General features: G+C 40.5%; 1 protein-coding gene across 1 annotated transcript in view; it reads right to left on the reverse strand.

Annotated features, from left to right (window-relative positions):
* Positions 1–1585: 1585 nt before the first annotated feature.
* Positions 1586–16834, reverse strand: part of sppl3 (signal peptide peptidase 3) — a 28114-nt gene continuing 12865 nt past the window's right edge. Inside the window, exons 2-11 of the mRNA XM_069702895.1 lie at positions 16326–16403; positions 13618–13706; positions 13309–13428; positions 13003–13081; positions 9213–9325; positions 8382–8488; positions 7271–7434; positions 6045–6235; positions 5782–5891; positions 1586–4865 (exon numbers count right to left, since the gene is read on the reverse strand). Coding sequence (XP_069558996.1) covers positions 4794–4865; positions 5782–5891; positions 6045–6235; positions 7271–7434; positions 8382–8488; positions 9213–9325; positions 13003–13081; positions 13309–13428; positions 13618–13706; positions 16326–16403 — 1123 coding nt within the window. The 3' untranslated portion in view covers positions 1586–4793. The remainder of the gene's footprint in view (positions 4866–5781; positions 5892–6044; positions 6236–7270; positions 7435–8381; positions 8489–9212; positions 9326–13002; positions 13082–13308; positions 13429–13617; positions 13707–16325; positions 16404–16834) is intronic.

Consider the following 16834-nt stretch of genomic DNA (forward strand, 5'->3'; position numbering starts at 1 on the left):
AAGTCATACTAACATGTCTTCCAAATTATGAAAAAAAGTCATACTATAAGCATGTTGTCCAAATTTGTGAAAAAAAAAAGTCATACTAGTATGTCGATCAAATTTGTGAAAAAATTATACTATAGCATGTCGTCCGAAATATGATCAAAAAGTCATGTAATCCAAATTTGTGAAAAAAGTCATACTATAGTACGTGGTCTGAAATATGATCAAAAAGTCATACTATAACATGTAATCCAAATTTGTGAAAAAAGTCATACTATAGCATGTCTTCTGAAATATGATCAAAAAGTCACGGTGGTCCGAAATATGATAAATAAGTCATACACTAGCATGTGGTCCGAAATATGATCAATAAGTCATACTATAGCATGTCGTCTGAATTATGAACAAAAAGACATACTACAGCATGCTATGCTGGAAAGGAGGCTCCGACCGTTTGTCGAACCTCAGCTTCAAGAGGAGCAGTGCGGATTCTGTCCCAGTTGGGGAACAGTGGACCAGCTCTTTACTGCTGGAGGGGTCCTGGGAGTTTGGCCATCCAGTCTACATGTGTTTTGTGGACTTGGAGAAGGCTTTCGACCGGGTCCCCCGGGTTTCTTTTTTGTGGGGGGTGCTGCGGGAGTACGGGGTGCCGGACCCGTTGTCTCTGTACAACCGCAGTAGGAGCTGTGTTCGTATTCTCTGCAATAAATCAGACTCGTTTCCGGTGGGTGTTGGCCTCCGCCAGGACTGTCCTTTGTCACCTTTGTCCTGTTTGTGACCTTCAAGGACAGGTGCAGCCGGGGGGGAGGAGAAAGTCAGGTTTGGGGGTCTCCGGATTGCATCTCTGCTATTTTTTTTAATTTCATTTTGAACGACATGCAATAATGAAATAATTATGAAATAATAAAAACAAGATTTTGGATGACACGCTATACCCTCACATTTTAATTTAGTTTTGAACATGCCAAAGTATGATATTTTTTATAATATTTTGAACGACATACTAAAGTATGACATTTTTACGGCATTTTTGACAAAAAATCTGACTTTTTATTTTGGACGACATGCTTTAGTATGACATATTTATGCAATTTTGGACCAAATGCTAAAGTATGACATTTTTATGATATTTTGGATAACATACCATAGTAAGAAATATATATATATATATATACATACATATCTAGGTGGGGTTAAAAGGAGACAAAGTGTTTTGAAATGTTTAATGACAAGGGTCGAAATCACATTTGCCCCCACTGTGATCATGTATATATATATCTACAGTGCATCCAAAAAGTATTCACAGCGCTTCACTTTTTCCACATTTTATGTTACAGCCTTATTCCCAAATGGCTTAAATTCATATTTTTTTCCCTCCAAATTCTACACACAATACCCCATAATGACGAAGTGAAAAAAAAAGTTTGTTTAAAAGTTCTGCAAGTTCTGGCTTTAATGATGCTGCTGCAAATACCGATCCAGCAGCACCTCTAAAATGTTCTCTTGTGAACAAGAAAAACACGATGCCACATGACATATGATGAAGGAACCTCATGACGTCAATAAACAGGCGAGCCAAAGAAACAGATATAGACCGCAGTTACAGTTAAGAGTCATGTTTATTTACAGCAGAATCCTGAATGAGGAGGAGGAGGGGGTTAAAAGGAGACAAAGTGTTTTTAGATCAAGCGCTTCAGGATTCATGTTTCACTACACAGTTCTTAATTTATTTTATTCACCATTTTTCTATACAGAATCCATTCAGCCGTAATATCAATGCACCAGTAGAGTAGGAGTCCTCTGCTGGAGGGGAGAAGAGGTGGACCGAAAAATGAAAAAAAAAAAAAAAAAAAAAACTAAAGCACTAAAGAAACGAGGGGCTAAAAACAAAATGTTCTATAAAAAAAGAAACTTTTTTTTGTTATCACCATGATCGTCATCAGTTATTTATATATGTATATATACACACATACGGTATATATATATATATATATATATATATATATATATATACACACACACAGTATATATGTATATAAATCTATATATTTTCCTGACATGTCCATGAAGAGGTGAAAGGGGGTTTGTAGTTCCGTGACGTCAAGAGTTTAGACGACTGCACTGAGTGGCACCTCGGACGTCCCAAACCTTGACGGCGTCCAGGTCTGAATTTTCAGCCTTTGTGATTCAGTCAGAGCTGAGCAGTCGCAGTCTTTCTGACCGGCAGCCTTTGTCCTGCCCGCTGACGCCGAGCTCATAGGTCCAATGCCTCCGCGTTTGGCCAGCAGAGCTCAAAACTGCAGTAGCCCTGTTAATGCAGTCTGAGAAATGATACACTGTACACTTAACATGCACGGCCAGATAGCATAAAAAAGTAAAAAAACAGAAAGAAAAACAGCAAACCGCGTCGTCCTTTCGTCTCAAAATTCCTGCCGTGCGCTCACTCGCACGTTTTCCAGTATACATTAGATATTAACCGACAAGCACCACAAAACAGTGGAAAGACACAAATAAATGACTGCCAGGTACCAAACGGTGACAGTAAAAAAAAAAAAAAAAAATAATCCTGTGGGTTAGGTTTCAGTCCTAATTTCCATTTGTGATTTCAGAGTTATGACCGATTCATAACTCCCCTCTGCAGGTCCAAACAGATTTTGTGATGTCATTTGTTTAGGTACAGACACGCACATTCCCCCCCCTTCCCCCCCCCAAAAAAAGAGCCTTTCTCTGTAGCTACACATCAATCTAACCACAAGTTGTGTCTTCACGCCCCACCGACCCTCATCTTTCACAATAGTCAGGTCTTCATCGACTGAGGTGAAACACTGACATTTACAAAGTTCAGATGAGACGTGTCGTTCGCTTCCGTCGACTTGTCTTTAGTCAAAAAAAACAAAAACTCATCTGATGTCATCATGCTCGGACACTTACAGACTGGTAAAAGCTAAAATAAGTCACTTTTGGGGTTTCCGTGTGCCATAAATAGGTGTCAAAATTTAGGACGCGCACAAGAGAATTTCAGTACAAAACCCAGCATGATGTACGATGTGGTTTCATGATAAAAGTAACATAGCAAACCTTAAAATTAATTCAACATTCATTTATTTGAAAGAAGGAGAAAAAAAAAAAAAAAAAAAAAAAAAAAAAACACTGTTTACATTTCCACCCGTCTGCAGAGAGACCGATAAAAATTAAAACTGACCCCTGTTGAGTTTTCTGGTAATTTGTACAAGTTAAACACAAACCGTTTCCATTTGACCTGTCATGTGTCTTCGATGCGACACGCCCAGCTCAATGCAAACCTGACTATTGTAACCGTTTTTAAACAGTTTCATGATTTCAAAATAAAACCAGGTAAAACAGCCTTTCGCTCACGGGCTCACTCGCTCACATGCGCACGCACGCACGCACGCACACACACACACACACACACGCACGCACACGCACACGCTAGAGCAGGAAACTAACTTTTTCATTGACCAGCAACCAATGCAGATGTTTTTTTGTTTTTTTTTTCAAAAAAAAAATTAAAAAAAAATTCCATCAGTTATGTTTTAATCTCGCGAGCCGACACGCTTCAGAAAACAGCCTCCGAATGAAGGACGCTGCTCACCAGTCAGCTCGACATAACCGGCAGCCACAATTCACCAAAATCCGGCCGTTTGGCTGGTGTCAGTTTCCCGCCCTATTCGACATGCTCCCCAACACAAATACAAAACTCAAGATACCGCAAATACATGTGTACACATATATACAAATAGAAGCGGCCCCTCCGACGCTGGGGGCAGCTTAACAATTTATAATGCATCATTTCTGTATATGCCAAGAATAAAACTTTTTCTAAATAAAATACATAGTTATCTGTGAGGGTGGGGGATGACGGACAGCAGATGAACAGAGGAGGAGGAGGAGGAGGAGGAGGAGGAGGGTGGGGCTCGCAAGGGAGTGTCAGAGACAGGAGCGCTCGGGAGAAGCCATCGTGGAGGGATGACGGGACAGATGAAGAAAGCGAAGATGAAAGACGGGAGGGGGAGGGGGAGGGGAGGGGTGAGGGGGAAGACTCTTCTCCTTTACTGTGTCGCTGCTCCTGGGCACTGTCCCGTGCCGCCGCAACACTCCACCTCTTCTCCATTTGTTTGAATCGTTGCAGAATAGTAATAATAATAATAATAATAATAATAATAATAATAATAATAATAATAATAATAATGACCACGACAATGCTAAAAAAATATATATAAACCCCAGCCATGTCTCACAACCGTAAGTCCACAAAAAGGGGGAGGGGGGGCCGGCCCTCGAGTTCATCCGAGTCGGAGAGAAACAAGAGATGCAGAGGAAAAATAAAAGACGCAGAAAGAGAAGGGAAACGCAGAGAGAGAGAGAAGAGGCCTGACAAATGGGACGGGCCATGTGTGAGGCGAGTGGCAAATGAGACCAACTAGAGAAGTGGCGGGAAAAGGAAAAAAAAAAAAAAAGAGAGGAGGGGGGGGGGGGGGATGAGGAGGAGGAGGAGGAAGGAGAACAGAAACAGCACAGGCAGGATGTGCCATAATGAAGAGGAAATAAACAGCAAAGAGGAAGCGGAGATGAAATGGGGAGGATGTCGGGACCAAAGATGAGTCGTGTTTGGGGCGTCGTGATCCACACACTGGTGTCCCTTCTGAAGGTTTTCACAGAAGATTGGTGGAAAAGCATGAACAAGTGATGACGACATGGCCTCACTGTGAGTGCGCCCTCTCTCCTTCCCTCTATTTAAGGGAAAAGATCCGCAGTCATCCCGCGCTGGTCGTTGATCCCCGGGTGCATCATACCTCCAGGAAGCGAGAGCTGCTGGCCTTGGTGTGGAAAGGCTCGGACCACATGCGCCGCAAATCCCCCTGCGGGCCACAAACACCGGTTTTAGATGCAAAAGTGTTGAATTGGATCTTGAGTCAAATGTTTCTGGAAACATAGTCCCCGACCGGGTCATCTAGGAAAAGACGCGCGCCGTCTTTCATTCGACTTTAGCCATCTAAAATTGCGCGCGTAGTCATTAATCGGATCATTTATTAGTCAATGTTAGGTAATTCAAGATTTCAAATGATTATACATTATTTACATTTTTTTTAGGTTGAGCCACATTTTTGCTGAGGAAACATGCAACAGGTCAGGAATGAAGTTGACATGTCGAGATAAAGTTGAAATGTCGAGAATACAACATAAAGTTACATGTTGAGAATAAAGTTAAAACACCATTTCGAGAAGGAACTCTAAATGTTGAGAATTAAGTCAACATTTCAAGATTAAAGTTGAACTTTTGAGCGCCATTTTTCATAATAAATACCTCGCGTGGATGACCTGGTGAAATTATACTTCCGAATCGGGACACTGTTCTCTTTCAGCAGATACTTTAGTCAGAAGTTCTAATACTTATGAGTAAAGTATTAGAACTTCTGACAATATGTTGTATCAGAAGATACAATAACACAAATTCATCTAAAAAAAAAAAAAAAAAAACAACAACTAAAAAACCCAGTTGTTTGATCATGAAGGTGTGGAGCTCAGGGAATCAATTCAAATGTACATCTATTTTTGCAAAGCATAGAAACCGAGTTAATTGCGAAATTTCAGATCAGCGGTGCCGTCGTACACAAAACCAAACTTCCTCTTTCTGTAGTCAAAAAAACAACAACTGTTAAGTTGTCCTTTTTGCATTTACAAGAGCTCAGTTTTCTGCTGAATGTAGCGAAACCGTCCGAGCTGTACTTTGATCTCCTGCAAATAAAAGAGTCGGGTCTCGGGCCGTCGGTGTACCTTCAGGTAGGCCATAGTGAGCAGAGGCAGCAGGGTGAAGGGCACCAGGTAGAGCAGAGCGGGCTGAGCAGCACGATGGATCCTGGAGGCCACCGTGGCAGTCAGCAGGCCTGGAAGAAACGCACCGGCTGGTTCAAAACACTCGTCCGACGAAACGGGAACGTCAAGTTGACATCTTTGAAAACATCCACCACCGAAACAATGAAACCGACGAAACCTCGACCTTTCGCATCCATCCGTTCATCCATCGATCGATCGCTTACCCACAAAGTATCCGATGAGAGTGCAGTGGAAATAGGAGACGCGCTGCATGCGTCCGGACACGTTACCGGGCCCCGGGACTTCCCCGCTCGCTTGCTTCTTGTAGTTATCATAGCGCAGGACGAAGCACAACAGCAGCCCCGGCATCACGATGTCTCCTATTCCCAGCATGGAGAAGTGACTTCCTGTGGAACTGCACAGACGCAAAAAAAAAAGAAAAGGGGGGGGCGGAAACCAGGTTTGAGGCGCGAGAAGAGACAAAACGTCAGAGGGCGGCTGCAGCTGCACAGTGGTTACGACGCACGTCAGAGCATTTCAGAACATCTGGGATTTTTCACTCCGAAACGAGTCGACTCGACTCGGATGTATTTATACCGCGCCTTCCGCGCGACAGCGCAATCCCAAAGTGCTTCGCGGAGCAAGACGAAAGAAACTTAAAAGACAATAAAAGACGAGACAAAAGCGAAACGGAGATGAAACGGTAAAACCCGCAGAGTGCAGGGAAACCCTGCTCGTGCGGTAAATATAGCTGCAGAGCGTCGGCTTCAGTAACGGGTATTTCAACGTTAGCTTCCGGCACAGCTGCACCGCCACTGACATTCTTACTTTTAATAGAAATTTACAAGTACAAAAATATTTTTCTCAAGTAATCATTTGGTCAAAAGACTCTGGGGGAAAAAAAAAACAACCTTCACGGCTTCCGAATGCACAAAATGACATCTTCAAATATCTTGCTTTGTCTGGCAGCATGAAACCCTAAAATATATAATATAAATAGATATAAAAAAAATAGACAAATAACCCACAAATGCACACTGAGATGCTGGGACAAGGATATTTCTAGCATTTTTTTGTTGTTGCCAAAAAGTAAGTAATTGATCTCTGTTGATTAATCCATGTACAGTTTCAACTCTATTGGCAGCCGGAGGTTGTTGATGTCTAGCGTGTAACATTTACCGAACTACGTTTAAACTCAAAAGGACAGCAGTTACTTATCGAGGGTTCCTCAGATAAAGAAAGTGTTGGTCAAGTGGAAAGTTTGACCTGCTGGCGGCGCTGAACGAAAAGTCGCAAACGTCTGTCGGGTTCATCCGCTGAGAGGCCTTAAACACGGGATGGAGCGGTGCCTTTTCGAGGGCCAATAGCATTTGGCAAACAACTATGTCAGAAACCCAGAGATGGATGGGTAAAGGTGACGGAGCGGAGGGGGGAAAAAAAAAAAAATCACCTGGGAAACACCAGTTTGCCGGGTAAGGAGAGGCGGGGTACGTCACGGCCCATCCCCGGACCCAGGTGGAGCTTCCTGGACAGAACGTCTATGGGATTTTCAGCAGGTTGGGTGGCGACTTTAACCATCACATTACTGTTGAAGATGTAGGCTGAGAAAAACACCTGGAGGGAGGGAGGAGAGAGCGCAGGCGTGAACACAAACGCTCACCTCACTTCGGTGGAGTCCAAAGTGATTTTGTGTGACCAACTGTCATGAACTCTAAAATATAAAACGTATTATGTTCTTAAAACAGAAAACGTCACTGGGATCGTTATAATTATGAATAACTACAATTGCAAATGTAAAAAAAAAATGCATATGGAACAATTTATTAATTATATTTGGCATTTTCTGTAAAAAGGGAGCTATATATATATATATATATATATATATAATCGGACAACATATACACCAACATTTCACTATATCTGTGATTGGCCGATATCAGCCAATAAACTGGCCAACCAATATATCACTTTGGCTTTAATCAAAACAATCATTAATGAGTTACTGACTCTCCTTTACTTTGGTGAAACTTCAGCTGTTTATTGTTTTCGTGTGCTCGGTGCGAAGGATGATCCAAACTAGCGACCGCTTCAAATGAACTGATCAACCGGTGCCAGAAAATGATCACCGGACTTAAATGCTTTTAGTTTCTCAAATGAAACGGTGATCTTCATCCTAGTTTTGGCTCAAAGAGACAGCTGCTGCCCTTTTTGGGATGTGACTTGCTAATGCTGCATTTTGTGTTAAGGGGTTGAGTTTTTGCTGGTAGTTTCCGTTTATATGCTCATCTGTGGTGGCATTACTGATGTCAATGCTAACTACTCAGTTTCTTTTAAACTGGCTGCTGTTAAATGGGAAATGTAAAAAGGGTTATTTCCTCAGCAGTAGCAGGTACCTGCTCAGGAGTGTTCAAAACAAAAAGGGTTTTCTGAAACCAAATCTTTATTATTAAATGTAATCTATTAATAAAGACTTTAAAAATGGTTTTTTTTTATGTGTGTCAGCTGTGATGCAGCTGAAGTTTGGGGGGGTGGGGGGTGGGGGGTGGGGGAGCATTTCTTACCCAGAACACATCATAAATGAGCAGTCCTGACAGCAGCAGGCAAGACACCTTCAGACTGGGGAGCCGCACGAAGGCTATCATGGCGACACACAAGCCCATGGCTAAAGCTGCAGGGAAGGAAAACGCACACCAGTTAAAAGTACAATTCCCCATCTGAGCAGAAATGAGGTGAAACGGCAACATGGGAACCGATTTCAGCAAGTTATTTAAAGAAACGTGAATTATTTCATGACGTCATTCAGATTCTCTGGATCGTTTTTCCAATTCAAAATCAGTTGTTATTTCAAAATTGATTCTCGGACCTAAGTGCTTATGTTTTCTGGAGCAGTTGACGAAACATAACTGCGTGCATAACTTGCCGTGTCAGAATGCAGCGCACCGCTGGAAGAGCCAGGAAATAATGTTACAAAACTCTTCACGCCGTACGAGTCATGCAGAGTTCCTTCCTTCCCAGAAGGAAGTTATTGAAAATTGCCTTTATTAAAGATTAGGATGGTTTCATCTATTTTTTCCTGCTCGCATTACAGCCATTCTGACACAACCTCTCCTCACATATTTCAATTTCACTTCTGACAATTGGCTACTTTGAATATCAAGAGACCATCCTGTGCCGATATTTCATTACAGCACATCGCCGTTCACTGCTGCGTAACGCCTAATGTACGATGTCATGAATGCGGTTCACGCACTGGCACTGCAGTTCAGAGAAACGAGTTCTCGTGCAAGACCGTCCTCTACGAGCCCTGAAACAAGTTGGGCGATATGCGCCTAATTCTGGCGAGAGGAAAGCTTTCTGCAGACAACACTGAAAACATGGCAAGAGCGACGCACCGTCCATGAGAAGCCAGTGTCCAGTCAGCACCCAGATGAGCACCAACATAACAGAGAGGGAGAAGGAGAGGAGCTCAGCCAGAGTGAAGCGCCCACAGCAACCGAACGAAATCCTGCAATTCGAGGAGAAAAAAAAAAAAAAAAAGTAGAAGAGATGCATTAAAATCACACAGAACTGTTTATGAGAAAATACGGTTCACGCAAACGTTCCGTTTCAGTCAGGGCATACTCAGCCATGTAAAAAGAACAACTACAGGTGAGAGAGTACTGATGTTTGGGTGAAGGAGTGGAGGGAATGAGAGCCTGTAAACATGATAAAACATTTGTCCCGATTGTAATTCATAAAAAAAAAAAAAAAAAGAAAAATTGAAAAGAAAACATTCATTCACATGTCGTTTAGGGGAAAATCGTTAGGTCAATCGGTGCCGCTCAGCTGATGTACTACGACACGAAAATGGGTCGCCAAGTGCGTCGCGAAGGTGTGCGTGGGAAAGAGACAAAAAAGAAGTCACACCTATATTTTGAATTCAACAGAACTTCTGCCGCTGTGCTTTTATTATGAAGGACACACGTTTCCCTCGATGCGTAATATTAGTAAATAGATCTGATTCAATCACTCGTGAACAGGTTTATGATGAAGTAAGTCAAACAATTGGGTTTCATAGAATAGAATTTGGATTGACTCGTGATGAGCATCAGCGGCGGTTTGACAAGTGTGTATGCCCGTAATAAAAGATAAGTCAGTCTTTTTTATTCCATTAGGTTTGTAACCCTATCAAAAAGGGTCTTTTGTCAGACTTGTATTTTTAGAGTTGTCCCGAGCCCATCTCAAAGAATGGGATCAGGGCCGATCAAGTCATTTTTTTTTTTTAAACTCATCCGTATTGGCTATACGGAGCTATTTTTAGGTCTGATCCTTTGTTTCGAGTCAACTTCCGTTCAAGAATCATAAATACAGATCCCAGTTGGTGGCAGGATACAGAAGCGTACTCCTGCTTGTGGCAACTAAAATGTGTGCAGTGTGACATTATTTGTTTGATCATTATTATCAAGTCCAAAATAAAAAGCAAGCAAGCCTGTAATGTCTTGCAGTGTGAGCATTTTGCGATACGGTACCAGCACATCTGCGTTCAATACAACTAATTTGACACGGCATCAAAAGAAATAAACAGTCGGGTGAAATACGGTGAGTCTGCTCTTGATAGCTGTGATAAAGTGTAATTGTGATTCTTATTAAAGGAGACACCAACTCCTCAAAACAACAGAACTGCTGCGGTAAAAGAAAGGGGAGAAATTGACAAAAAAACAAAACAACTGATGACCAAATGAAAAACAGAGATACGAAAAGGGGACTTGTGATTGAAATATACTATTTTTGTTTGTTAACTTTGAAATATTGAAAAAAAAAAAGAGTTTTTTTGTGATTGTTGCGACCGATTTTCTCAAAAAATGCGATGTAATTCGCAGCGCCTTAAGTGAGTTTTTTTTGCATAAAATTGCCGGAATTAGAAAAAAATTGCAAGTCGAGAAAGAAAAATGTGATTTTCTTTTAAGCAGCACCTGATAAAGTAATCACTTCCTGTGATAATAATCATGCTGCACATCACAGAAATATTTCAGTTCTAATGTGTTTTTTTAATTTATTTATTGAACTTAGAGAACCATTGGGCTAAAAGTTACAAAACAAAACTCCTAAAAGCCTAAAAGTGAGGCAGCTTTACAGAACAGACAGTCTGTGACATAGAATACAAAGACTACATCAGTTGTCAAAATAAGAGCGTTAGATGCTGTTTAATTCATGTTAATTCAACACTACGGTATGCACACAAATAAAAAGTGCAGTCTCTTACAACCTCAAAGTGTGTATACATCTTCTGTAGCATACAGTATTATGTAATTACTTCCATTGACAATAAGCATTTCATTCGAAGATTTTATTGTGAAGGCCACATTTTCCGCCAACCCCGCCACTTCCGGTTTTTCCACTTGTTTGTTTTGTTTGAGCTTGTTTTGTTTGAGGAGATAAAAGCAGGAGAACCGTCCTGATTGTAAATGAGGAGTAATTTGTGTTAATAAAACGAGTTTTGTTTTGAAAAGACTTACTATATGTCGTAATACTTTCATCGCAGCTTCTGTTGACGAAATTCTTTGCCCCAAAACCGCGGGAATTTAAATAAAATGGCAAGTATTCTCGCAAATATTGCGGTGTTTGCGTTGGATATTGCGACTGCGAGGTCGTGATTATCTGGAGGGACTGCTTAATGCACTACCGAACTATTCAGCTGTCAAGCATATGCATTGGATTGCTTTTAATAAGTTGAATGACCTTGAGATGATCACTGTGCGGCTGTATTATCTGGCAAAATGGATTGACATTGACGGCAAAACATTATTTTTTTTAAATCAGCACATCCTGTATTTATTTGACGTTTTTAACCGTGCATTAAGGCACTCCGTGTTACTGCACAAACATTTTGGCGATTTTTTTTTTTTTTAGCCCGAAACTTATTAATGGGTAAATATAGCCCGTACAGAATATGTACATGGCAGCGCATCTAGATCAGTGGTTCTTAAACTTTTTCTGTCATTCCCTTTTTAAAAAAAATAAATAAATAAAAAAAATGTAATACCCCGCTCGCGCCAACAAAATGGTCATGAAATGGGCAGTTTGACATTTATTCAAATAATGTCAGATCATAAACATTCCTTTATTCTCAGTAATTTATGTTGTGCCAATGTGCAAAAAGCAACTTTCACTTCAACGAACCTCTTTTTGTGATATTCGTTAACTAGACTGCTCCATCAATACCTTTTTCAATAATAGAGAAAAAAAAAAAAAAAGCTTTCCAAATATAATCGCTGCGCCAAGACAAGTTTCATCAAAACGTATTCATCACTTAACTTGCTTGCGACTTCATACATGCACTCCTCCTAAAACATCAGAATCTCTTCTCTGAGCTCAAAGACTACCGCCAACAATTTTTCACGCGTTCGGTTCCCAGCTGGAATATAAAGGGAACGATCTGTGATCACATTTGTACGGTGTAATCGTAGCAAAACAAAAAACAAAAAAAAAGAGTGTAGGCTCTAATTATATCATGACGGTACTCCACCATGTGAGGGGTTGTCTTCGCTCTCTCTCTCTCTCTCTCTCTCGCTACCAGTACTTGTGTGTCCGTCTAATATAAACCACCTGCCTGCTTTTTGCTGACAACTCGTCTCTTGTCGGATCTCAAAACCTCTACACTGATGGCCATTATCAAAGAGAAACTCGCCCCACCACTGGTCTAGATACACCGAGCAGAGAAGGATTTGTGGTATGAGGTTATCATTGGCTCTCTAAAGCAGTCAAAGGTTTAGTGAAACTTGATAAGAGGGCCTGAGCCTCTAAGTAGAGAGCTGGTATTCTTGTTGGTTATTGAGTAGGTGGGTTCTGTTGTTGGTCATTTCTTGTACTTCAATATTGCTGCTGGAACAGTGGATTCTTCCACATCCCTGAACCTAGAGGCTATGTTGAACGTTTGTTTTTATAGGGTATAAGAGAAATGTTAAAGGGTTAGTTCACCCAAGCAACAAAATAAATGTCCCACTTACTGCCAGTTGTATTAGGCCTCGCTCCTCGTTTCAGTTTCATATTCTTACACTATAATATAGAGCGTTTTACTGAGACTGGGCTATTGCTCCACAACCGAGAGGACGATCCTTTGTGAATACACAAAGGCACGCCGAAACGGCATGGAGCAGTTTGAGCAACATTTATAGACACAAAGAATCCACATGATTTCCTTACTTGTTCGTTGGGGAGCAGGGTCTGGTCAGATACTGGCACATTGGCAACAAGAGGAATGCAAATGCAATTGTCGCAAGAACTGGGGAGAAAAACAAAGCGCCGCAGTGAGACACAAACCCTAATACACCTAGATTGCTTGTTCCAGTCCTTTCTGTCAGTTAAATGGGGCAGCTAATGGTCTTCAGTTTCAATAATCACCGCAGTAAAGTGGTCTTCCCCTGTGTAACTACTGAACAGAAATGCGAGAGCTTTGTAGTGATTCTACAGCGGTAGAGGTTTTGTGTTGCGCTCGGGAGCGGCAGTTACCTGCAGTGCAGATGGTGAAGACCACCTGTACCGAGTCAAAGAAGAAGAACATGACTAGCAGAGACACAGAGGCTCCTATGGGCAGAAACAGGGCCTGTGTGGAGTCTATAGTCTGAATGCCTGAAAAACAATTCAAGCATAAATATCAGGAGGCTTCAAAACACACAAAACGAGCACACAAATGAATATAAAAATGACATGACTTCAAGAACAGGGGCAGAAGCAGAGACGCTAATCAATCATTGGTAATTACTCGTAAATCCAAGAAAACGCATATATTTCAGGCTTCAACATATTTACAACACTTACTGTTGTTTGTGTTGCTGTTATTGAAAGATGCCGCTGTAGGGTTTCCATCTTTATCCTTCTCCTGGTTCTCACAATCCATGTTTAATGACCTGCAGGAGGAAGGGAAAGAAAGAGGGGAGATTGTGTGATTTACGCATCACTAATCAGGTCCTCACAAGCATGTGCACTGGTACGATCTGTGTAGAAGACTACAAAAAAACAAAAAACACAGCCGAATTATACAGTGAATTTGAAGTGATAGCTCTTAAGCACGTACATATTTCTGTCATAAGAAGATGACTATTTTATCTTAAATCTCTCCCTTTCTTTTAAGATGACTTCTTTAGCTGCAATCCCATCTTCACTTTGTTTTTTCTGACTGAAGGTTTTGGGTGAACTGTTGACACGGTATGCGATCTACGATGAACGTAATCTGAACAGCTGTGTGACATGCGCAAAAGTGATGAATCGGGGCATTTTATTGTCTTATTACTTTTACCCCTGCAATAAGCAAAGACCCACCCCTCGTCCGCCTCTGGTCCTGATATTCTTACAATAACCTTCTCGCCAACCTAACGACGAAGATAATGAGTACAAGCCAATCAGAGCCTGAGTAGGGCGGGGCTTTGTGGAAGAAAGTGGCCAAGACAAAAAAAAAAAGACTGATATCTGTCGTCTGTTCAGTTATTACTGTGTTGTTCTTAATCAAGTAAAATTTTTGCTAACAACGCATGCAAGGCTTCAAACATTCTGTATTTAAAGCGTTTGTATCAAAAACAAACAAATCTGTGGTTCAGTTCAGTTTGGAGGTCGCCATTTTTTGAGGGAGAAACACTACTAATACCGCCAGGAAGTGTCAAAAGCAACCAATTGATTCAATTGGATTTGGGCCTGTATATTCTGATTAAATATCTGCGTTTGTATGGATTATTTGTATTCTATTTGAACTATTAAATTGCATTTAATTGGAATATTGGCTCATTATAAACATGGCTAATGTAGTTAAATGAGTTTGCAGCAACGTGAAATTCAGATATGAAATAACCAAGAAACGGGTAATCGATGAATGACTAAACTTTACAGAAAGAGAAGGTGGTCTGAGAACTGAAAACTGAGGCTCAATACTGAAACCTGAAGAAATGTCTCACTAGTACAAAATTTGTGTTTCACTTTCACAATCCTGATCACTATCACACATTTGTCGTAAAAATGGTATTTGCTTAAAAATAAATACAGTTAAAAATGTAGGTATAAACACACAACAAATTTCTGCTGTCGCTATTTTTCCTCTCTTCAGCGGAAGCTTCAGTGACGGTCGGGTCATGATTTATTCACTACGTCTGTTTCACCGTGTTCCATAAAACTCCAAGAATCCATGCAAAGGGTACAAACTTTACAATATTTTCTGTTGTTTTGTATGCACAAACTAAAAAGGGTCTCCAAGTGATTTTGTCTCCTGACAACAACATGCTCAGGCCAGAATGACCTCAGTGCAACTTGATCTGATAAGCTGTGACTTCCAAACAACAACTATCATCCACTGATGACTATAATGTCCCCCAGCCAATTTTTGTCCAGCCTGTAGACATCAGCATTGTTTTTTTTTATCTCTTCATATTTGGATGGTAGATGAAACAGTATGCATCAATAGCCCACGTAGTCATGCGTGTCAGAGTGACGGTTGCCTGATTGATTCTGCAATTTCATATAATAACAGGAGCAAAATATAACCGGCCTATCAGCTCAGTCTGAGAATCAAAGTCAGTGAAGCCATTTACCCGCTAATAAGGCTCCTCTCAAACAAAATGTGTTTTGGTGATACTGTAATACAACTAAATCAATCAAAACACCATTAGGTGCAGGACTGTAGAGTTTTTTTCAGTGCACATAATGCACCAAAACCGTGATACAACAAGTGATTTTCACTCACTTTAAGCAGATGCACATTTCTACCAGACTGCACCTTGAAAAACGAGTCCATATATCCACTACATATTTACTCTGGCTTGGTAACATTCAAAAGGTTTTGATTCCAGTGCCGATGCCTTGACTTTAACACTGGTTCCTAAACGATACATTTTATGATACCAATTTTGAAAAAAAATAAAATAAAAATTAATAAATAAATGGAGAAAAAAAACCTAACATTGCATGCACGTAACGGTAGAAATATTTAGTTTTCAAGCAGTTTAACGGTTATTTTCTATAGCTACAATTTACAGATGTCCCCCATACGCCTCACGCCGACTATCAGTAGATGCTAGCGATGTTTGGATAACGGTGTATTAGCTCACTGACGTTGATGAGATTTACAAGGGAGGAAAAGGTATGCGTTTAAACAAAACCTAGGTATCAAAATTTGGTACGGCACCGCAGGCATTTTTCCCAATACTAGATATTTGAAAGCACTTTGACTGATGCTATAAAAGTATTTAAGATGCCCAGCCGTATAATTTACCATGATTCACCAATCAAAAATCGTATCTTTCCGTACTTAAATTTCTTGAAACCCGGAACCGAGATGCTCACAAAAGGAGAAAAATTGCCTCCAGAGCAGGACAAACACGTGTTTTTGTTATGTGTGGGAGTAAAACTACTGTATACTATAATTTATGAAATTATATTTAGGCTATAGGTTTTGTGAGGAAAAAAAAAAGAAGAGCGCCCTGTAAGTCTTTGTCCACTTTGTTCTTGACAGCTAAAATAATAACTCATTTACTGACACTCACCTGAAGCTGCCGTAAACGATGAGAAGAATGGAGATGAGGAAGGTGGACACCTGGCTGGAGTCAACTAGGGAGTACGCCCTGGAGAGGAGAAAGAGAGAGACATATAAACGGGATTAAAAAAAACAACAACAACAACATATAACTGTCACAACTTGTATTATTTACATTTCTGCTAAATAAGACGGTATACTAAATATAAATAGAACAGAAGGAAGAGTAAACTATCCATATTATATGCACACACAAAAAAGCACATTAATCTGCTGCTTTTCTCCTTTTTATTTGGTTCAAACGGCGACCTTTTACACTTCAGAAGTTACATGGAGATTTTGGTGAGTCATCACGTGACAATATTTTGTTTTTTTGACCGCACTGCTGACTCATTACAAGCAGAAGTGAATAAAAATATATATTTTTTGTTTGATTTCAACCCCCATCCAATGTGATCATTTTTTTTCTTTTGAAGTATGCCATTGATTTGATGACAGAATTTGAAAGAAAAAAAAAAT

Source organism: Brachyistius frenatus, unplaced genomic scaffold, assembly GCF_029030835.1.
Source record: "Brachyistius frenatus isolate BFR_SWC_R1_liver_20210118 unplaced genomic scaffold, ASM2903083v1 Contig_3, whole genome shotgun sequence".
In the NCBI taxonomy this organism is placed as follows: domain Eukaryota; kingdom Metazoa; phylum Chordata; class Actinopteri; family Embiotocidae; genus Brachyistius; species Brachyistius frenatus.